At 41.5% G+C, this 22,112-nt stretch overlaps 1 protein-coding gene across 4 annotated transcripts in view; it reads left to right on the forward strand.

Annotated features, from left to right (window-relative positions):
- The window catches only part of LOC127574359 (protein EFR3 homolog A-like), a 110,408-nt gene that overhangs the window by 82,482 nt on the left and 5,814 nt on the right, over positions 1 to 22,112 (forward strand). For all 4 annotated transcript variants that reach the window (XM_052023307.1, XM_052023306.1, XM_052023309.1 and 1 more), the window contains 6 exons: positions 301 to 462; positions 1,841 to 1,972; positions 3,481 to 3,542; positions 8,517 to 8,644; positions 18,498 to 18,586; positions 21,630 to 21,678. In XM_052023307.1, coding sequence (XP_051879267.1) covers positions 301 to 462; positions 1,841 to 1,972; positions 3,481 to 3,542; positions 8,517 to 8,644; positions 18,498 to 18,586; positions 21,630 to 21,678 — 622 coding nt within the window. The remainder of the gene's footprint in view (positions 1 to 300; positions 463 to 1,840; positions 1,973 to 3,480; positions 3,543 to 8,516; positions 8,645 to 18,497; positions 18,587 to 21,629; positions 21,679 to 22,112) is intronic.

Below are 22,112 nucleotides of genomic sequence, written 5' to 3' on the forward strand. Positions count from 1 at the left end.
AAGTAAGGATGGCTGTTAAATCTGGCTGTGTTCTTGGCAGTGAAGTTGCTTTTAGTGCAAACAAAAACCTTATGTACAGAACAGACTGTAGTCATTTTTTTATAGTGAAGTTATGACTACTCATCACTGATTATCAAAAAAAGTCACTTAAATAATGAATTTCAAAGTCCAATCGACTACTCTCTGAAATGATTGTGGTAAGTTTTGTTACCATAGTTAAGTGCGTTTACTGGTAAATGTCGGTCATTAACAATTTCCTCCTCATGGTAACCAGCAATTTAATCTCATTGCATTTTTCAGCAAGGACAGCAATTGTACAGACACATTTACGTGGGATGTAAAGAAGATGATAATGAACAGAAAAACTTTGAATCCCTATTCATTGCTCTTTTACTTATTACAATCGAACTGGGCAATGATGAAGTGATTGTAGACTTGATTCGTCTTGCTCTAGCTATTCAGGTACAGTTCACAAATTTGACTAAGTTTACAGTTTAGTATTGGAAATGGTTATTTTATAATAACCTTTAATGCAAATAATTGTATTAATCAAAACAGCTGTATGGAAGGAATTGACTAGGATTTAATTTCTAAAATGTAAGTATTGTTAGTTGTAAGCTTTTTAGCATTTTAAATGCTTCAAGCTGAGACATTAGGCTGAGAATTCTGCATGGGGCATAATTATTAATCCAATTGCAAATTGTGCTCAATAACTCAGTGTGCAAAACAACTGTGATATTTACTCAAGATTCTGATCCTTACATTAGCATATCATCAATCAAAAGCAGTTTCAATAGCTGAAAACAACCTTTTTGGTTAAAATAAAATCTGCATGGAACCTTTTATTTGTTGTATTGTTGTACTGAAGTCGCATTTATAATTGATTTACAAAAAGAAAAGTTCATTATTAATGCAGTTAGGCCTGTAAGATAAAAGCTATAAATGAAGCTCATGACGGTAACGTAAGAAGCAAGAACAGGGGTAGGCCATGTGGCCCCTTGAACCATCTTCATCATTTCAGTAAGGTTGAAAACCTAATTTGACCTTGAGTGTATTTAGTGATTCAGCCTCCGCTGTTCCCTAGAGTAGAGAATTCCAAAGGCTTATGACCTTCCTCACCTCCATCTGAAAAGAGCAATCCTTATTCTGAAATTATGCCCCCTTGTTCTGGAATCCAACCACTCCCCCCAACCCCCAATCGATCGAAACACCCACTCAGATACTAATGTCCTTGTGCTTCTGCCTGGTCTACTTTCTTGATTGGATATGGGTAGTTTTTTGGTCAGGACCAGCATGTTTTCTGAACTAGCAGAAAAATCACCTGCAACTCAATTTGCACAGGAAATAAAATGTGCTTAAAATTCCTTAATATTTTGTATCTTTTATTTGATTGAAGGCAACCAAAGAAAATTCAAGACCTTAGAACTCTGCATAGTGATTTTATTGCATGGTGAAACAACTAAAAAATGTTTTGAGTGATGTGGATAATGATTACCTGATCTAATGATATTTGGAAAAGAAAAATCCATGTCCTCATTAATTATTTCTAAACATCCTGTCCTTTGCATCCTTTCCTAATATATCTGTAACACAAGTTCCATTAGCTCCAATACATCAGTGAGTTAATTTAGTTCCTGAAAATCTCCATAATTCACTTGTGGCATTTAAGTCACACTTTTCGGATTGAAATTCAGTGATGCATTACCCTATGTTAGAAGTGAAATATTAGCTTATAATCTTGTTCCTGGTTTGGACAAGATCACAGCTTTCAGGAGCACATTTTTAAAACACTTGGTTATTGCTCTTATTTCTAATTTCTTTTTCTAATTGTTGCTAATAGGATTTGGCTGTGACTAATGAAGATAACTTACCCATGTACAACCGTTGTGCCATTCTAGCTCTTGTGGCTGCATACTTGAACTTCCTGAGTCAGATGATTGCAGTACCAGCTTTTTGTCAACATGTAAATAAGGTTTGTAGTTTAGTTTTAGGCGCTTTCTTTCTTGGGTTACAAAAGGAATGGTTGCTTGAATAAGGTACCAGAGGATTGTGCAATGCACAGATCGGCCATTAGCTACATTGGATTGAAGTATTTTAAAATTAAATAATACATTTTATTGATAACCATAGCCAAATGCTGAAATAGATGCTGCTGTAATGGATTCTTTCAGTGTTAAAGGCATCTTGCTGATTAATGTGTCAATAGGAATGACAGTGAAAATATAATGTTCCTTGCCTAGAGGAGAAAGCATTGGGAGTAGTTTCTAAAAACAAAATGTAGCTAGGGTTTAAATTCCTTCCTTTGCCATTATCATTAAATAGCCTTCCTTAGCCTATCCACAGACTCCATTCCCAAGCCACAGATTTCACCCTGAGTTGAGCTTCCAAACCACATCTGTGCCACTACTAAGACCACCTATTTTCACCTCCTCCTTTAACCTTGTGTAACTCTACCCCGACATCTCTTAAATCCCACCCTCATATCAATTTTTAATCTCTAGACAGCATTATTCCAGCACACACTCAGCCTGTGTCCTTCATCTTACCCTTTATAAACTTGAACTTGTCAAAAAGAAATACCTGTCTGTCTCTTCTTGCACCATATTCCATTTGCTCTTCACCATGCTCTTTGTTGACTTTCATTCTTCCCTGGTTAAGTTATTACTTGATTTTAAAGTTCTCACATGTACTCTCCTTGATCCTAGCCCCCCTCATCTGTATAACCTCTTCCATCCCTTGATCTATCTGATTTATTTGCACTCCTTTTAATTCTGGCTTCTTGGAAAATAACTGCTTCACCTTGGCAGATGCTTCTATAACCAAAGTTCAGAACCCTGGAATTCCCTTCCTAAATCCCTCCACCTCATTCCAATTTTAAGATGCTAATTAAGACCATCAGTGTTGACCAATCAATAGGATGTAGATATCTATCCAGATATTTCCTTAACCTGTCAAATTATACATGATAATGCTTTTGTGAAGTACATTTGAACAGTTATTCACAATGTGCTGTACAAATACAACTTGTTATTGCATACCATACTGTTGAACCTATTTGTTAAAATTAAGTTGATCCAAGAATTTGTAAATCTCACTTTGCTATTCCTACTCTGGTGTTTACTTGAACGAAAGCTATAAACTGGAATATGTTGTAGATTTCAAATTTTATCCATGAAAAATGAGGATTCTGAGCTGGATAACTGAGCAACGTTCTTGTATCCATTATCAGGTCTTCACCTCTCAAAGTTAAGTTCTCCAGTTCCCTAATTTTGTCTTCTGCTGAACTGTATAGTGTCCAATAGAAGGTAGTCCATTGAGACACAAGACAATGAATCCAATTTCAGCAAGAATGGTATCCATATTTACATGGTATTAGAGCATGGGGATTAAATTGCAGGACCAGAAATCCAGGGACCTAGAATAAGCAAAGTATAGAATTGTCCAACTTAAATATTATACAACTTCTGGTTTTTTTTTAAGGTGATTGAAATACGAAGCAAAGAAGCACCACATCTTCTGCCAGAAAACCTCTCTAGAGAAAAGTATGTGCAAGTGGATGTTCCTTGGAAATTAACTTGACTCCTATGTTTATTTTGATGGAAGGGAAATGTCTGTGGTATAGAAAATTGGATCTATTCACACACGTTGGTATTCAATCAATTCCTATATTTAAGGTGATAAAGTTTAGAACCTCATGAAAAAAGGACTTGAGAAATTACTGGTTGTGCTCACTGATGAGTATCATGGAAAAATAAAGTTATTGCTACTTAAGTAGGGAGAAAAGTTTATGTATGAACAATCCTTCAGGTTGTATCCATTCTATGGAAATGAAAATCTAATGTTATCAAATAAATTAAAGGCAATGGATGTGCTTGAATGGCCCATACAAATGTTGTATTTAAGGATTATAATGCTTCCATGCACCAGCAGCCACATCATCATGTACGTAAAGAAAAACTGAAGAGAATTTCAAGGATAAAAATAATTCTATAGATTTCTTAAGCCAATGAAAGTGACCAAAGCAATTATGGAGTCATAGAAACGAACAGCACAGAAACAGGCCCTTCAGTCCACCCATCTGTGCTGACCTTTGTACCTATCTATACCAATCCTATTTGTTCACATTTGGTCTTTAGTCTTCCGTGCCTTCATAGTCAAATGTCTGGATGCATTTTAAATGTTGTGGTTGTATCTGCCTCCACTTCTGGCTGTGCATTCCAGATATCAACCACTCTCTGTGGAAAAACTTTCCCCTCGGATTTGCTGTAAACCTTCACCCTCTTAGCCTAAACCTATTACTACTTGTTTTGGATACCCCTCCCCTCTCACCACCATGGAGGGGAAAAGACTATTACTATCTACTCTGTCTATGCCCCTCATAATTTTATTTAGCTCTGTCAGACTCTAATCACTACCTCAATATAGCTTCACTATGACCACTTTGCACCACCACTGACTTTTTTTTGTTGTAATTGTGGTATTTCTTGTATAATTTGTTTTTCTTGTGAATGTTGTGTGTCTGTGATATTGCTGCAAGGAAGTTTTTCATTGGACCTGTACATACATATACTTGTGCGTGTGACAGTAAACTTGACTTTGACAGGGAACAAACCCAGCTTTCTTCCGATCTCTCCTAAGTAATACCCTCCAATCTAGGCAACATCCTTGCGAATCTCCTCTGCACCCTCTCCAGCACAATCTCATCCTTCCTCGAACTGCACACGATACGAAACATTGGTTTGGCTGTAATTGGAGTAAAATTGTAACGTGACATCCCAACTCTTGTATTTAGTACCCTGTCCAATGAAGACAAACATGTTGTGTGTCACCTTCGCCACCTTATTCATCTGTGTTACCACTTTCAGGAAATGAGTTCTAGGAGATCACTGTGACTGCAAGAGACACAAAACACAGAACCTACCTTCTGTGTAATTTCTGCCTTAGCCAGGAATCGCTTCCGATTCCCTTTTGAAGGTTTGCAGTGAATCTGTACTTACTGCAAGAGTTAGCAACATTTTCCAAATGTCATTTAGCTATTGTAAAAACTATTTTCCTTGCATCTCACCTAATTCTTTACCTTAATATCATAAAGTTATGGAAACCCACAACACAGAAGCAGGCCTTTTTGGTCCACCTCATCCATCCTGACCACGATGCCTATCTACCCTACTCCCATTTGCTCATCTTAGGCCCAGATCCCTGTATACCTCTCCCATCCAATTTCCTGCCAAATGTCTGAAGTTTTATCTATCTTGCATATCTTTTATATCACATTTCATGATTTTTTCTTAAAACATCAAATTTATATGAAGTATCTAAATGAACCATATAATTCCTTCATCATTTTGAGTTTCTCAATAATATATCCAAGTATATACTCGAATGGAGTAAAATGACTCAGTTCTCCATTCATTCTGGTGGTAGTTTTGAATCTTTTTCAGAGCCTCTCCCCTTTCTTTCTGAGAAGTGCCTAAAACTAAATACTGTTTACTCTGGAAGTTAGTTTAGCCAACCAGTGGCCTATTTGGCTGGCTGCCAACTAATGTATGCCTTAGCTAATTTGATCTCCAACATCTATGAGAAGGGTTTGGGCTTTTCCATCACTTAGACACCTACCAGGAAGAGGCGGTCCAAAAATGACCTCAGACTGAATTGTCTTGGTGCCACATTTGAAATTGAGCTGAGCTTCCAACCAAGCTATTTTCCCATCTCAGAAGTCACTCGCTTCCACCTCCTGTAACTTTGCTTGCCTCTGCCTTTATTTCAGCCCATCTGCTGTTGGGCTAAAATAAAGGCAGAGGCAAGCATAGTTAGAGCGGTTGCCTTTCTGGCTGGCCTGTCATTCACACGCCACAAACTTGAGCTGCTTCACATCTTGCCTGTGTATTAATTCCTATTCGCACATCACCTGTACTTGCTGGTAAGCTTTAGCATTCAGCCCTGAATCACCATTTTGTGACTATTCTTGTCCAAAAATACTGAGTAGGTCAAATAGTATCTGTGGACAGAGGGAGACAATTAATGTTTTGTGGGATAGCTTTCACTGGAATTGGATGGATATAGAAACAATAACTAAGATACAGAGAAAGGGTAGAGGGGAAGGGAAGAGAAAAGTGGAATGCCTATGATAAGATCAAAGCCAAGGGATTTTACTCCAGTGTATTTAGACTGGATTTGCATGTTCTATCCCAGAAACCTAAACTCACTCAAAGCTCTCCACTTTATGTCCTTAGGTGAACCGAATCTTCTCCTTATCCTCCCCTCTCTGTCACTGTAACCTCCACCAGCCCTACAACCTGCCAACGTCTCTGTACTTCTCCAATTCTAGCTCTTTACACATTCCTGGTTTTACTTGGTTTGCGTGGGCAGGTATGGCTTCAGCAGCCTAGCCAATTTTGTTGTTTGATATGGAAAAATGTAGCATTATTAACTACTATTGTTCAAACTGGTTGCAATGCTTCTAGCTTGTTAATTTGCAATGTGCACTGTCAACAAATAGGTTGTGTGTCATGCTGGTCAGTGGAGAAAATGTGTATCTAGTTAGTTCCTGGAATACTTTCTAGTTTTGAAATATTTTTAATCTTGGTGAAAGTAGTGTAAAAGTCTTTGAGGGAAATGTGATTCTTGGGATTTTTTTTTTATAGCTAGATGTCTTGCTCTTTGCAAAAAATGTTCACTGTCATAAACTCCATCAAATTCTAGATTCACCTCGCTTTTAACTTTTATGAATGCAATTTTGTGCATTTTGATCAAAAGCAAGCAACCCAGTTAGCCATGTAACTTCATGCAAAATTAAAATTTAATTTAAATGTCAGTACCAGCATTTCCATATCATTACTCAAACAACACGTTAGCACTGATTATTGTAGCTAATTTCAGTGGGGAATAATGAGATTGCCACCTTGCAATTTGCCATCATGGAATCTATTTTTATCAACCTGGATAGAGTTCGTGAATTATTTTGTATGAATTGCCCTTTAACTCCACCAACAGCTATTCATTTATTTTACTCTAGACGCTACTTAATCCTTCAGCCCAAACTTACTTGAAGTTCTCATGATTCTTTACTCTTGTTCATTCAGCTGATGGATGTTGTTCAAGATTACCAATTTTGATATTGTTTCTGCAAATTGGTGGTTGGCAAGGACCATGCCCCAAAGGTGTGGAGATATAATTTAAATGGTGGAACCATGTCAAATGCAGGCATTATTTAAACCTTAGACCTGAGTATAGCCTGCATAATCTCTGACTTGTTTACTAAAGCGGGGACATCAAGAATCCATGCCATATAAGCCTAATTTACTGTATGATTTCAAGTTGTTAAAATTTCCAGGCCCTTAGTGCTGACGATCTGGCCCTGAATGTATGCTATGGTTCCCAATTCCAGATCAGAGCTTAGCTTTGGTTCTACTCTGCTTTTAGGATTAGAGCACTTGATCTTAAAACAAAATGCCAATGTAGTACCAATATACTACATTGAAATTTTGTTTTAAGATTGTGTTCTAATCCTAAAACAGGGTAGAAGTAATGCTGAACTCTAACCTGGAATCATTACAGAAATGTCACTCTTGAGCTCTAAAGGTTTTCCCCAGTGATTCATGGAGAATGTTTTGTTGTGTCCCAATTCAATCAGTGCTAAACCAGGCTGTTTGACAACTGTAATACTTGCCTAAACAAAAAGTCTGAGTTGGAGTTTGACACTGGTCTATCTGACCACCTGTACCTCTTTTGGACTTGCCGCCATCCAGCAGTGAAGCTCTAGGAGGCTGAGCATAGGGGCCAGATGCATTTTGCATCAGACCCCTCAGCTTGAGGCTGAATGACTTATTTTACATTGTTTTAATGCTTTTAGTTATTTGTTAGTGTTTTAAGGTTCTAATTTGTGTTTAATTATTTAAATCTGTTTGCATTGTTTTTAGATGTCATTGTCTGAGACACTTAGAAATACTTCCAAGGCCTTTCACAGTGGCAATCTGTCATAGATGGTCAGGGCATTCTGGGGTCATAGAGTTGATGGTATGCTCTCTGAGGCCTACTCACTGTTCAGAGCCTGCTCCACCTTGCTATGACATCTCTCAGGAGTGTGTGTTTGTGGGATGGAGGGGCAGGGGGGATTAAATTGTTCAGTCTTCATTTTTGAAAAAGTAGCTCCAAGCAGCCTCTGCACTCAATGCATCCAGACAGTAGGCCAGCTCAATCATGATGTTCACTTCTTGGGCATTCATTTTATTGCTGTTCACAGGATTTTAACTGTGGCTAAAGATACTGCCGTTATAATGCTCAGTCTCATTTTAAAATAATTATATGCAAAGCATTTGAGATGTCAGTTGGTGATTATTTAAATATAGTTTTTGTTGCACATTTATTGCATGATTCAGATTTCATGACTTTTGAAATTATTTAACATTGAATTTAAATTCAAATTCTATAAAAGACAAAATTTTATTACTGGTTTCACATATTTGGAGAATTTTTTTAATCTTACCATATAATCTTGTGTTTCTTTTTATTTTTAGATTGCCCAAGTCTTTGGAGACACCAGACAAAAGCTGTCTTTTCTTGCAAAACAGGATTGCGGATGCACTTGCTGGTAGTGGGTACAGTGTGGACAGGCTGTCAGTGCCTTATGTACCCCAGGCTACAGGTAGGAATGCATTACAGAGTGTAGAATCTGTGTGTTAATAGTAATAAAGGCCAGAAACACGTGATTGTACTGACCCATTACAAGACTTGAGTTTCTGAAAACAAAACTGTTAAAATGATCTGGTAACCTTCTTTGCATTAGGTAAATCTGGTCCTAGACAATTTATCTTGACACCTCATAGAAACAACTTTTACTTGCAAGCAGATTGGATGTGTCATGGGGAAAATCTCTGGACAATTACTTAACCCTAATATATGGCCTTGTAGCGGTTGCTGCCGCGGAATAAAACAAGACTCTACTCGGAGGATTGCCAAACAGAACTGGTTTATTTTCCCGCCTTGTGCGGGCTCTTTAAGGGAGAAAAACTCCCGCCCAAAAAAACCGGCAATGACGTAAGTCCTATGTCATCAGGACTTTCCCGCGCACGGGTTCTCCCCGTCGCTCGGAAAGACGAGGCCCGCCGCCATCTTGGGCCTCGTCGCTCCGACGCCACGCGACCCGACTGCCGAGCCGGTTCGCCCGACTAGACGGTGAGTCGCCACACAACCCCCCCCAGAACCGGCGAGACAGTCCCCAAGGTCCGTGGGCTGTGCCAGCTGCCGCTTAGGGGGGCGGCCTCTGCGTCGTGGCGTGGCAACCTCGACAGGCTGTTGCAGATCTAAATGGGCCGGTTTGAGGCGGTCCGCCATGAAAACCTGTTCCCTGCCTCCAATGTCCAAAATAAAAGTGGATCCGTTATTCCGTATGACTCGGAACGGTCCCTCATATGGTCGTTGCAATGGCGCCTGAGGTGTGCCCCTGCGAACGAAAACAAACTTACAGTCCCGTAGTTCCTTGGGCTGGCAGGATGGGGCTTGACCGTGCCATGAGGTGGGAATCGGGGCCAAGGCGCCGAGCCTCTCGCGCAGTCTTTGTAGAACTGCTGGGGGTTGTTCCCCTTGGTCCTGAAGGGCAGGTATGAAATCCCCGGGGACAACTAGTGGCGCCCCGTATACAAGCTCAGCTGACGAAGTGCGGAGGTCTTCTTTGGGGGCAGTGCGTCTGCCGAGCAGGACCCAAGGCAGCTCGTCAACCCAGTTAGGACCCTTCAGGCGGGCCATCAAGGCCGATTTTAGATGGCGGTGAAAACGTTCCACCAACCCGTTTGATTGAGGATGGTAGGCCGTGGTGGTGTGCAGCTGCGTCCCTAGCAGGTTCGCTAATGCAGCCCAGAGACTGGAAGTGAATTGGGTGCCTCTGTCTGAAGTGATGTGGGCCGGAACGCCAAAACGTGAGACCCAAGTTGTGAGCAGCGCTCGGGCGCAGGAATCAGTTGAGATGTCAGTCAGGGGGGTTGCCTCAGGCCACCTCGTGAACCGGTCCACGATGGTAAGGAGGTACCGGGCTCCTCTTGAAACCGGCAGAGGGCCCACGAGGTCGACGTGTATGTGGTCGAACCTCCTACGGGTAGGCTCGAACTGCTGTGGCGGGACCTTGGTGTGTCGCTGGATTTTTGACGTCTGGCAGTGCAGACAAGTCCTGGCCCACTCACTGACCTGTTTGCGCAGGCCATGCCAGACAAACTTGCTGGCGACTAGTCGGACAGTAGATCTGATGGATGGGTGCGCCAACCCATGTACCGAGTCAAAAACGCGTCTCCGCCAGGCTGCAGGGACAATAGGGCGGGGCTGACCAGTCGCAACGTCGCAAAGTAGGGTCCGCTGACCTGGACCAACCAAGAAATCTCGGAGCTGCAGACCCGAGACTGCGGTTCTGTAGCTGGGCAGTTCGTCGTCGGCTTGCTGTGCGTCAGCCAGGGCCGTGTAGTCGACACCCAAGGATCGGTCTGGAAAGTGCATCGGCAACGACATTATCCTTTCCGGAGACATGTTGGATGTCAGTTGTGAACTCGGAAATGTAGGATAAATTGACCAGGGATCGGAGACTTTGGAGAAGGCAAAGGACAGAGGCTTATGATCGGTGAAAGCGGTGAAAGGCCTGCCTTCTAGAAAGTATCGGAAATGCCGGACCGCCAGATACAGCGCTAGAAGTTCCCGATCAAAAGCGCTGTACTTCAGTTCGGGCGGTCTAAGGTGTTTGCTGAAAAATGCCAAGGGTTGCCAGCGGCCTTCGAGCAGCTGTTCCAGTACCCCACCCACCGCGGTGTTGGACGCGTCTACCGTGAGGGCAGTCGGGACGTCAGTCCTAGGGTGTACCAGCATCGTGGCGTCTGCCAGGGCGTCTTTGGCCTTAACGAAAGCAGCCGCAGCCTCGTCAGTCCAGGTGATGTCCTTGCCCTTACCAGCCAGCAGCGAGAACAGAGGGCGCATGATACGGGCTGCTGCAGGGATGAAACGATGGTAAAAGTTGACCATCCCAAGGAATTCCTGTAGGCCTTTGACTGTGTCGGGGCGGGCAAAACGGCGGATAGCATCCACCTTGGCGGGTAGGGGTGTTGCCCCGTCGCTGGTGATTTTGTGGCCGAGGAAATCGATAGAGTCAAGTCCGAATTGGCACTTGGACGGGTTAATCGTGAGGCCGAAATCGCGGAGGCGGGAATACAGCTGGCGGAGGTGGGAAAGGTGTTCCTGGCGGTTACGGCTGGCGATCAGTATGTCGTCCAAGTAAATGAACACGAAGTCCAGGTCTCGGCCTACCGCGTCCATCAGCCGCTGGAAGGTCTGCGCGGCGTTCTTAAGGCCGAACGGCATCCGAAGGAATTCGAACAGGCCGAATGGGGTGATAATCGCAGTTTTGGGGACGTCATCCGGATGGACCGGGATTTGGTGGTATCCCCTAACGAGGTCCACTTTGGAAAAGATGCGGGCCCCGTGTAAGTTCGCTGCGAAGTCCTGGATGTGAGGGATGGGATAGCGGTCCGGGGTGGTGGCGTCATTCAGCCTGCGGTAGTCGCCGCAGGGCCTCCACCCTCCGGTGGCTTTGGGGACCATGTGCAGGGGGGAGGCCCAGGGGCTGTCTGACCTGCGAACAATCCCCAGCTCCTCCATGTGATGGAACTCTTCCTTTGCCAGGCGGAGCTTGTCTGGAGGTAATCGTCGTGCTCGGGCATGAAGGGGTGGCCCTGTGGTAATGATGTGGTGTCGTACCCCATGTGTGGGCCGAGAATTTGTAAACTAAGGTGCCAAAATCGATGGGAATTCGGCTAGGAGCCTGGCGAAATCGTCGCCAGAAAGGGTAATGGAGTCCAGGCGCGGGGCTGGTGGGCTGATTTCTCCCAGGGGATAGGTCCGGAGAGTGCTAGAGTGGACTAACCGCTTCCTTCGCAGGTCGACTAACAGGTTGTGGGCCCGAAGGAAATCGGCGCCTAGGAGTGGTCGGGCGACGGTGGCAAGGGTAAAGGTCCAGGTAAAACGGCTGCCGCCAAAGTGTAATTGAAGCGTACGGGTGCCGAAAGACCGTATCATTGTACCGTTGGCATTGAGTAGAGGACCTGGTGGCCTGTCACGAGTGTCGTGGCCTGTCGGGGGCAAAATACTGACCTCCGCTCCAGTATCAACGAGGAAACGCCGTCCAGATTTCTTGTCCTGAACGAAGAGGAGGCTCTGTCGGCGGCCAGCCACCGTAGCCATCAGCGGCGGCTGGCCCTGGCGTTTCCCTGAAACTTGCAGGGTGGGCGGCATCGACGGGCCTCCGCACCCCACCTCTGATGGTAGAAGCACAGCTGGTCACCCGTGTCGTCGTCTGCGTTCCTGGGGCGTGGCTGCTCGGTTGCTGGGGCCGGGCGAGGCAGGCGTTGGGCTCGCGGCCTGGTGATTTGACTGACGGACGAACCGCTCTCGCGCTTGGCCCTCCACAGGACATCTGCCCGGGCGGCCACCTCACGGGGGTTGCTGAAGTCGGCTTCAGCTAACAACAAGTGGATGTCATCGGGGAGCTGTTCGAGGAGGAGCTGTTCGAGGAAGGCCTGTTCGAACATCAGGCATGGCTTGTGTCCCTCGGCCAATGCCAGCATCTCATTCATTAGGGCGGATGGGGATCTGTCCCCCAGGCCGTCCAGATGAAGCAGGCGGGCGGCGCGCTCACGACGGGAGAGGCCGAAGGTCCGGATCAAAAGATCTTTGAAAGCCAGGTACTTATCTTCCTCCGGAGGCGACTGGATGAAGTCTCCAACCTGGGCGGCTGTCTCCTGGTCCAGAGAGCTAACCACATGGTAGTACTTCGTGGAGTCGGAGGTGATCTGCCGAAGGTGGAATTGCGCTTCAGCCTGGTCAAACCAGACGCTGGGCCGAAGGGTCCAAAAGGTGGGCAGCTTGAGGGCCACTGCGTTGGCTGCTGCGCTGTCGTCCATTTCGCGGGTCCAAAAGCCATTTGGACCGTCGGGGTCACCAATGTAGCGGTTGCTACCGCGGAATAAAACAAGACTCTACTCGGAGGATTGCCAAACAGAACTGGTTTATTTTCCCGCCTTGTGCGGGCCCTTTAAGGGAGAAAAACTCCCGCCCAAAAAAACCGGCAATGACGTAAGTCCTACGTCATCAGGACTTTCCCGCGCGCGGGTTCTCCCCATCGCTCGGAAAGACGAGGCCCGCCGCCATCTTGGGCCTCGTCGCTCCGACGCCGCGCGACCCGACTGCCGAGCCGGTTCGCCTGACTAGACGGTGAGTCGCCACAGCCTCAAATTTTTTTTAGGAGTAGTTAGCAGTTCACAGAATAGATGTTTAAACCTTTTTTTTTCCTGCAAAAAAAATTGTGAAATCCAGGAGCTGTGGCTGCTAGTTTCTGCCATTATCCTTGTCTTGGGAGTGAGAATTTGGGCATTTTGCTTCACGTTTGCATTTGAAACTTGTCTTGAAAATTTGTGCTGTTGGTCTTGATGTAGACACCATTTTGTCCTGATTTCAGTGAAACAACAATGTAATTGGTTAAGGTAAGTACAAGATTTTTTTCCTCAATGTTTGCAATGGTCAGTCATTCAGAAATAGTCAAAGGCTTTAACAGCCATCTAAGACGGGCCACAGCTTGGCTGAATGTCAAAGGTTCTTTGTCATTTTGTGGCAAGAGCTTGGTCCATCAACACTGCATATGAACCCCGTTATCATCTTGCCTTGCAGAATGCCCTGTTGATTTAAAAGCAGTGGGGATATAAGATTCCTATGCTGTGTCAGTTAAGTAAGTTGCACTATGGTTTGTTGACCCTTACCTTGGTCAACTGGTTAAAAATTCACTATTTGGGCTCAAGCCCTTCAGAGATCTGACCACAGAATCGCCTCACCTTTGACCCCTCCCTCACTCTGCAACTTAAAACACACGTCCTATGATAGTTCCTGTTCTGATCAAGTGTCATCAATCTGAAATGTTGACTACTACTACTCCACCAGATTTACTGAATGCTTCCAGCATTTTCACTTTTTGTTCCAGATTTCCGGCTTCTGCAGCTTTTCCTAAAGCCTACTCGTTGCTTTGATTAACCTTGCAAATAATAGTTTACTGATGTGGCTAATAAACTCTGTAAATCTTCCTTGAGATTCCTTGCCTTTCCAGAGTCATTGCATGAAGAAGTATAGTTGTGTCTTAAAAGATACCTTAAAGTCCTTAAAGGTACCATAGTTAGGTCTGTTCATTTTTTCATCTATTTTTAAAATGCATGCAAATATTTCCGTGGAGAAAATGTATACGACCTCCTGTAATGTAACAGATTAATATAATGAATGACTGTACTTGTAGGTATTCTGTGCAGCTGACTAAAATGTTGCATATATTGCAAATATTGCTAACTAATAAAGACCGTTGAAGATGGGAGAGAAAATTGGCTTTTTTAAATAAGCAGATAAACGTAACTATAATGAGCAAATAAAACTAAGCTAAAGTTTAAATTGACACTATTTAAAATGCATTTTATGCATGGGATAAGTTGGCAGTACTTGAGGACAATATTCCTATGGTTCATCCAAAAATAGATACTAATACATCCTATCTCATAAATATTCCTTTATTTTTTACACTTACCATTACTATTCTCTTTAATTTGTCTCCTATGCCTAGTCTTCAAATAGCTTCCTACTTCAGGAAAACCCAAATGTAATTGCAGGCGGAAATTAAGAGGTAAACATAAGCTTAGGAGCTGCATCATGTTTTTAAAATAAAAAGCATGACTGCATCCCAGCATAAGACGTTATTTCACCCAATTGTTGCTGCCTTGCGCTAGTTCATAGACTTGAGCAAAATGGCTCCAAAAGATGCTGGTGCTGATTTCAGAGGCATACGCATAGATGAACAACATCATTTTAGCATACTTAATCTCATAACGGGCTAATAACAGCTGGCTCTTTTGATGTCTGAAAACAAATATTGGACATATCTTGAGCTGATTAGTGAATTTTTCTTGAAACTTCTGAAAGATGAAATGACATTTGGGATAAGTTGTTACAGCAGAATTCAGCTGATGATTGTATCAGTACTTAACTAAATCTTTGAATTTTCATTTCAACAGGAAATCTGAGGTCTTCCAAAAACTAAAATTTTTCATGTTAAGCTCTCTTGCAATTAAGTAGCCCACTTGTGATGTATGGTGGGAAGAGAGGAATTTCTGCTTTAGAACCAAAGGCTTCTTCTAAGTAAAGCTATGCATATCAGTATGACAAGTTCACTGTTGTGATTTATTGCTGTTTTCGAGTGCATTTGTAAAAGATAAGATGAACTCTGAACAAGTGGTTCAATGTTATTTTGTTTTCTTTTTACGATCTTTTAATTTTTCTATTGTGCAAAGCAATCTTACACATTGAAGTTTATTACAAGGATGTTGCAACACAATGAAGGAAGCAGAAGCAATTTAAATAACTTGATTTAGAACTTCATTAAGATAGTTTGTCTTTTTGCTTTCTTTGCCCTTGGGATAGTATATTTGCCTCGGCAGACAGATTTACAATATTATGGGTTATGCTGCAGGAACATAAGTAGTAGATACAGGAGTAGGCCAAGATCTTGGCTGATCTTTTGCCTTAGTGTCATTTTCCCATAACTTTAGATCCCATGATGCTCTTAATATTAAAAAAAATATTGCCTAGCCCTGTTTTGAGTAAACTCTATCCTGAGCCTCAATTCCAAAATTCCAGCCCTCCAATTCCAAAAATTCATGACTCTCTCAAAAATTTTCTTTTTATCTCGATCCTAAATGGCAAACCTTTGTTTTGAAACAGACTCCTGGAGGTCACTAAGGTGAGATTGAGTCTCTTGAATTTAGAAAAATCCAAGATCATACAAGAACGCAAGAAAATGGGTGAAGAAAGCTACCAGGTTCCTCGAGCCTGCCCCGCCATTCAATATGATCATGGCTGACCTATGCTGTCCTCAACTCGTTTTCTGTGCCAGTTCCCCATAACCCTCAATTCTTCAATCTTTCCAATATTTATCTATCTCCGTCTTAAATACATCTGATAATCTGGCTTCAACCACCCTCTGGTGCAAACAATTCCAAAGATTCACTGACCTCTGAGAGAGAAATTTCTATGCACCTCAATTTTGAATGACCAGCCTATTTTATAGGTATATCCCCTAGCAATAACACGTATCAACATCTACCCTGACAAGCTACCTTAGCACCTTGTATGTTTGAATAAGGTCACCCCTCTTTCTAAATTCAAATCTCATTGAAACTTGCATAAATTTTTTAGAGGATTGGCAGACATTTGCTGAGTGCCTTTCCCCTGGCTGATGACCCTAAAACTAGAGATCATTTAGAACTGATATGAGAAATTTCTTCGCTCCAAAGATTGTGAATATATTCCTTACAGAATTTTCTCCACTGAAGAATATATTCAAAACTATGATAGATTTTGAAAGATAATGATTAGCCAGATAAGAGCAATTTGAGATCCCAGGTTTGAATAGGGGTTGTGTTGCCTTTCCCCAAGTGTAATTATTCATTAGAGAACAAATGATCCCAGAATGTGAAAACATTTTTCTGCTGTGATAAGTGTTGGCTATTTTGTTTACAAAGACAACTTTGTTTCTTCAACCAGGTACATTACAGCCTTCCAAATTCTAAATTGAATTTCTAGCATTTTTATTTCAGATTTCAAACATCCATTCTCCATTACTTTGATTAATTTTTACATTTACATCTTTTCTAGATTTTTGTTACATTATGATCCTCTTCACCGTTTAATCACTCCTGCCTTCCACCCATCAGAGACTTGATTGCTCTTCTCCCCATTTTTTCTCTGCAATTTTAAGTCTGTATATCTACAATTACTCCTAGCTCTGAAAGGTTATTACATTAAAACACTAACTCTGTTTTGCTCTCCTCAAATGCTGTCTGACCTGGAGTGCTGCTTGTAATTTCTATTTTATTTTACCTTTCATCCACATCCAGGATCTGAACAGGTTTATTTCTTGACCAAATCTCCTCAAAGAACTTTGTTTTCTAGACTAAAAAGGCTTTTAATTTGGACATGAAATTAATGGTTTTCTTCTAAACTACATTCAGGCTTTATATTCCCCACCAGATGAAAGGAATGAAAAGTCAACACTATTATTTAGCTGCAACCTTATTGAACATTTAAAACTCAACAGTGCTTAACAAAAGGATAGTCCTATCAGTAATCCTAATACCTGCGCTGTAGTACTATTAAGCTTTTCTTGCTAATCAGTGGGCAGAGATACTACCAAATGTCTTCCCTACATTTTCATCAAACTCTACCTTCAAATCTGAATGAGAGTGTGACAGACAGTTAAGCAGCCTCAGCTGAGACCCACCTCTGACAACCGAAGAAAATTAAGATTTGATTCTATTGAATACTTTAATGCTTCATTAATACTAATCACATAGCCATCTGTTCTCAAATATTTAAGGTTAGGTAACTGGCATGAATAACTCAACATGTGAACAATATTGTTATTCTGTCTAATGTGTTCTATCAGTTTCCAAATGCAGTTTTAAATTAATGTGCATTTTTTACCATGATTAAATCTGAGAAAGCAAATGATACATAGCTAATGTAATTTAAGGTTATGATCACCATCTTCGGGCCAGAGCTGGTTTAATATACATGGGGCTGAGTGCACTAAATGTATTTCATGTTTAACCAACTATTTTAATTGAGTGAGGTCTGTTAAACTCCAATTAGAAGCAACCCCTGCATCGTAGCCATACAAGTTACGTAAATTTGCCCTTGCATAATTCATAAATTATTAACCAAAAATTTGAGATAAGGAATAAAATTCAATATATGTGGTGGGGGAAGAAGTAAATACAAATTTTTGTTTCAATTCGTGTTTCTTGACGAATGCACAGATAATGCAGCTTTGCATTGCAGAAAAGTGGTGATACAGGCAGTTTTCTAGGAATGCAAAGTCTACCCCTTCCCCCATAATGCGGGGGTTGCCTATACATCTTTAAAATTAATTTTGGTGATGTACATAGAAATATGTTGCTTTTTTTTCTGGCTTAACCAAGCCCAGTTTGTGGTACTGTGTGCAATGTTCTTGTACTTCTGGTATTAGTAATATTTTTTTTTCTTGCCTTTTCACCATCTCCTCCTCAAAGCAGTGAGATCTATTAAGCTTAAAATAATGGCGTTCTGTGTGTTTTGATGATCCAAACTTTGTGTTTTACAGCATCACCAATAGAAGATCTTACAGTATCTACATTTATTGACGCATTTTACTAGATAAACTAATAACCATGCTTTCCGAAACTGAGATTGTGATGCTTTATGAATTAGGACAGTGGTAAAGTTGGATATTGTAGCATGTTCTACATTATTCTTAGAATAAATTGTTGTACTCCTGGATCTTAAAAGCCACTTTCAAACATATTTATAAACTTTGGTTGATTGTTTATAAATACCTTCTTGCGTTTTATAAGTAAAAAGTACTTTGAACTTTGATTCACATTCCATATAAACGTTTTTAGATGAAGATAGACTGTCCAGAAGAAAAAGCGTTGTTGACACTGTGTCAATCCAAGTTGACCTCCTTGGTGTCAATGTTCAGCAGGATAAGGTAAAGGAAACTTTTTCTCTACATGTTAATACTATTCCTGGCTTTCTGCCATGTGTCATTTTGGAAGGAAATCTCTTGTCTTTGGGAATGTGAATACTTGTCTAATAAATGTAATTGTTTCTCCTCATTTTCCCCTAAACCTTCTACCCACCTCATTCCCAGCAATACAAACCGTATACCTTTCATCTTAAGAACCAATCATTTTGATTTGGTTGAAATGATAGCGTAGCGGTTAGCGTAATGCTATTACAGCGCCAGCGACCTGGGTTCAGTTCCTGCCGCTGTCTGTAAGGAGTTGTATGTTCTCCCTGTGTCTGTGGGTTTCCTCTGGATGCTCCGATTTCCTCCCACATTCCAAGGCTGTACAGGATAGGAGCTGTGGCCATGCTATGTTGGCGCTGGAAGAATGGCGACACTTGCGGATGCATTTCACTGTGTGTTTCGATATATGTGTGACTAATAAATTCTGCTCCTTTATCTTGTGATCTTTATATTTTGGGGTCTTTGCTTAAAAATCTAATTGCATTATTAAATTATTTTATTAAAGGGTCTCTGGTGTGCAGGGACAAATCTTTTGATTTTTGTGGACTTCCAGAATTCCATTTATTAAATTCCAACTTTGCAGGTGGCTTTGAGTTCCCAGTCTACCTTATTAGCCATGGTGCCCATGGAATGAGCCCATCTGGGCTGTGAACACTTGCCACCATACAGTTCCACAGTGTCTAGCTCCTTGCCATACTAGCTGCCCAAATTCTGTATGAACAGTATGCAAGGCAGATTTTTCACTGTACCTCGGTGCATGTGACAATAACAGACCAATTAGCTTACTGACAGTTTCCAGGACATCCCCAAATCCTTAAAGGCAGTGTTCCATGATGTCATCTGACAGAGGTGGGTGGTGACCAGGAGGGGTGCAGCAGAAGTAATGATTGCAGACTGGATATCTGACTCAGCTTGCTGTTTGCCTGGGAATTGGGGACCAAATGCAAGCCCTGTCCAAGTTAGTGAGTTCAAGCACAAGTCCAGATCCATATCCATTGATCTAGATGTATTGTGCTGTTCGTCGTAAGTCTATCACCGCAAAACACCTCTTGGCGCCACTAACCAGATTTTTAAAGAGTTGGTACAGCCACAGTTGGTTGCAAGTATTTTTTTGAATTACTATTTTGTCCACAGCCTGTCTCCCTAATTTAACTCTTGTTAGAAACGAGCATGTGTATGTCAGGTTGAGTTGATGACTTTTGAGGAGGAAGTATGTCCAGCTTCCTAAGTAGGAACAGATACCTTTTATAATTTAAAAAAAAACTTTGCTTTTGTGCATTTCTCTGAATATCTTGGACGAAATAAAATGCCTCTCATGAATAGCCCTTGGACAAAATAAATGTTGTTCTTGTGAATAGCCCGTGGAATTGGTTTGGGTAATATATCTGGCCCTCCCCACTAAACAATTGTGTACTGCTACATGATAGCGAAGTCAAAGTTTTCTGTCTGCATTGTGCTGCCTGGAGTCTTTGAGTGGATGGTCACACTCCAGTCTACCACTTTGCCTTATTTTCATTTCTCAATTTTTAGCCTACCCTGTGTGCAGCCAGTCTCATCCATGGAACAGTAGGTCACAAGAGCCATCAAGACCCTCTGTTCCTGCACATTCTTTAGAATTGTGCCTCTAAGTCTATACTGCCTTTCCCATTCCATGTGCTGAGATGCCACTTGTCAGCCCATTCTTGTAGCGTGTTTGTATCCTGTTACATTCAATTTGTATCATCCTTGTTTCCCATACCTCCCAAGTTTGATATCATAGGCAATATCTACCCATATCCAAGTCATTAATATGCATATAAATAAAAGTTGGATATAAAGCACATTTGCAGATTATATGATGCAACATTCTAAATATCAAGATTAATTTGTTCTTGAAATATGTGATTTTGAAGTATATTTGGTTTTGCATAGTGATTGTTCCAACACCAGTCTTTAAAATGCATCTCTATAATTGAGCTGTTTTGAAATTTGTCCTTCTATGGAAGTCTGATATTGTCTTATTACTGAAACTTATTTGATGGATTCTATTCTTTTGAAAGAGGCCTGATGTCTGTGGATTATGCAGCTTTCTCATCTTAAACCTACACATCTCTTGGGATGGTTACTTGGTCATGTAAATAACTTGTTGACTGGAATCCCTTTACTTTACCAACCCCCACCCCCACTCATGGATGCATAGACCTTTCATATGGTATAGACAGACATTGCACTGTGTAAAAGATTGGGCTTGAATTCACTGATCCTTATTGACGCCTAGCTGAAATAGTTGCATTTTTGGAAAGACTGACCTGTAAAGTGTATCATTAATGAAGAATCACATAATCATAAAGCTCACAGTATGAAAGAAGGCCAGTTAGCTCACCAAAAATGTACCACGCTATGCAAGAGCAACTCACCTTGTCACATTTCACTGTTCTTTACCCCTTCATCAAGTATTGTTTTCCACTTTCAAGTGCTAATCCACTTTACCTTCAGATCCGATAACATTCCTGATCCTAATCATTTGCTCATTTTTAAAAATTTCTCCTGTCAGTTTTGGTCCTCTTGCCAATTGCTTTCATTCTGTGTCTCCTGACAATGGTCAGCTTCTCTACCTACTGTCTATACCCTTGATGATTTTTACAAGCCTTTATCAGCTCCTTTGTTAGAGAGAATAACGCCTGGTTTCCAGTTTGAGTGGTGGAAGGCATTCAAGTGGGAACTTGATAGACTCTGAAAAGAAGAAAGTATTTGAAAAGAGAGTTTGAGTGCAATGTGGTGTGGAATTGTCTGGATTCCTCCAGTTTAAGAACTTAGAGACTGAATTGGTTAATTGGCATCCTTTCACGCTGTTACCATTCTGTGATTCTCCAGTCTATCCACGAAGCTAAAGTCACTCATCCCTAGAATCATGCTAGCAAATCTCTTCTACAGATCCTCAGTGGCCTTTGCACCACTTTAAGGAAAGATGCATGGTTTGGTTCAAGATCTACAGTACTCCTTTTGTTTTGTTTTTACACAGGCAAAGGTAGTTGAAGAAATCACCTTTGAAACACTAAAGAAAGCTATTGGTATGTGTAATGTAAAGTTAAATGCGTTTTAAATAGCAGCAAGCAATAGCACAATGTGACAGGGTTAAGGGTTGATGTATAACTGCAATAAAATGGAAAATCTTTGATCTATACAAAGCTTGATTCCTGATTGTCTATCAAAGAATGTTTCTTTAATCTTTTAATGTTTTTCACTCAGTTGATAAACAGATTGCACAGTTATTAACAACTCCCATCCAATCTTCAGTTTATAAGTGCTTTAAAGAGAAGTTGGTCATTTAGTAAAAAGCCTTGCATTTTAGCCATCCTTGCTAGTACATCCATACAGTGGTATAATTTTTTTACCAATTAACTTCGTAGCAGTTTTTTCCATATTTCTCCAACTGTTTTGATTTCTCAATTTTAAAATACTGAATTGAGAGCTACAAGAGCAAATAAAATTCATATGTCTTTAA

Source organism: Pristis pectinata, chromosome 9 (genome assembly GCF_009764475.1).
Source record: "Pristis pectinata isolate sPriPec2 chromosome 9, sPriPec2.1.pri, whole genome shotgun sequence".
NCBI classification, from domain to species: Eukaryota; Metazoa; Chordata; class Chondrichthyes; order Rhinopristiformes; family Pristidae; genus Pristis; species Pristis pectinata.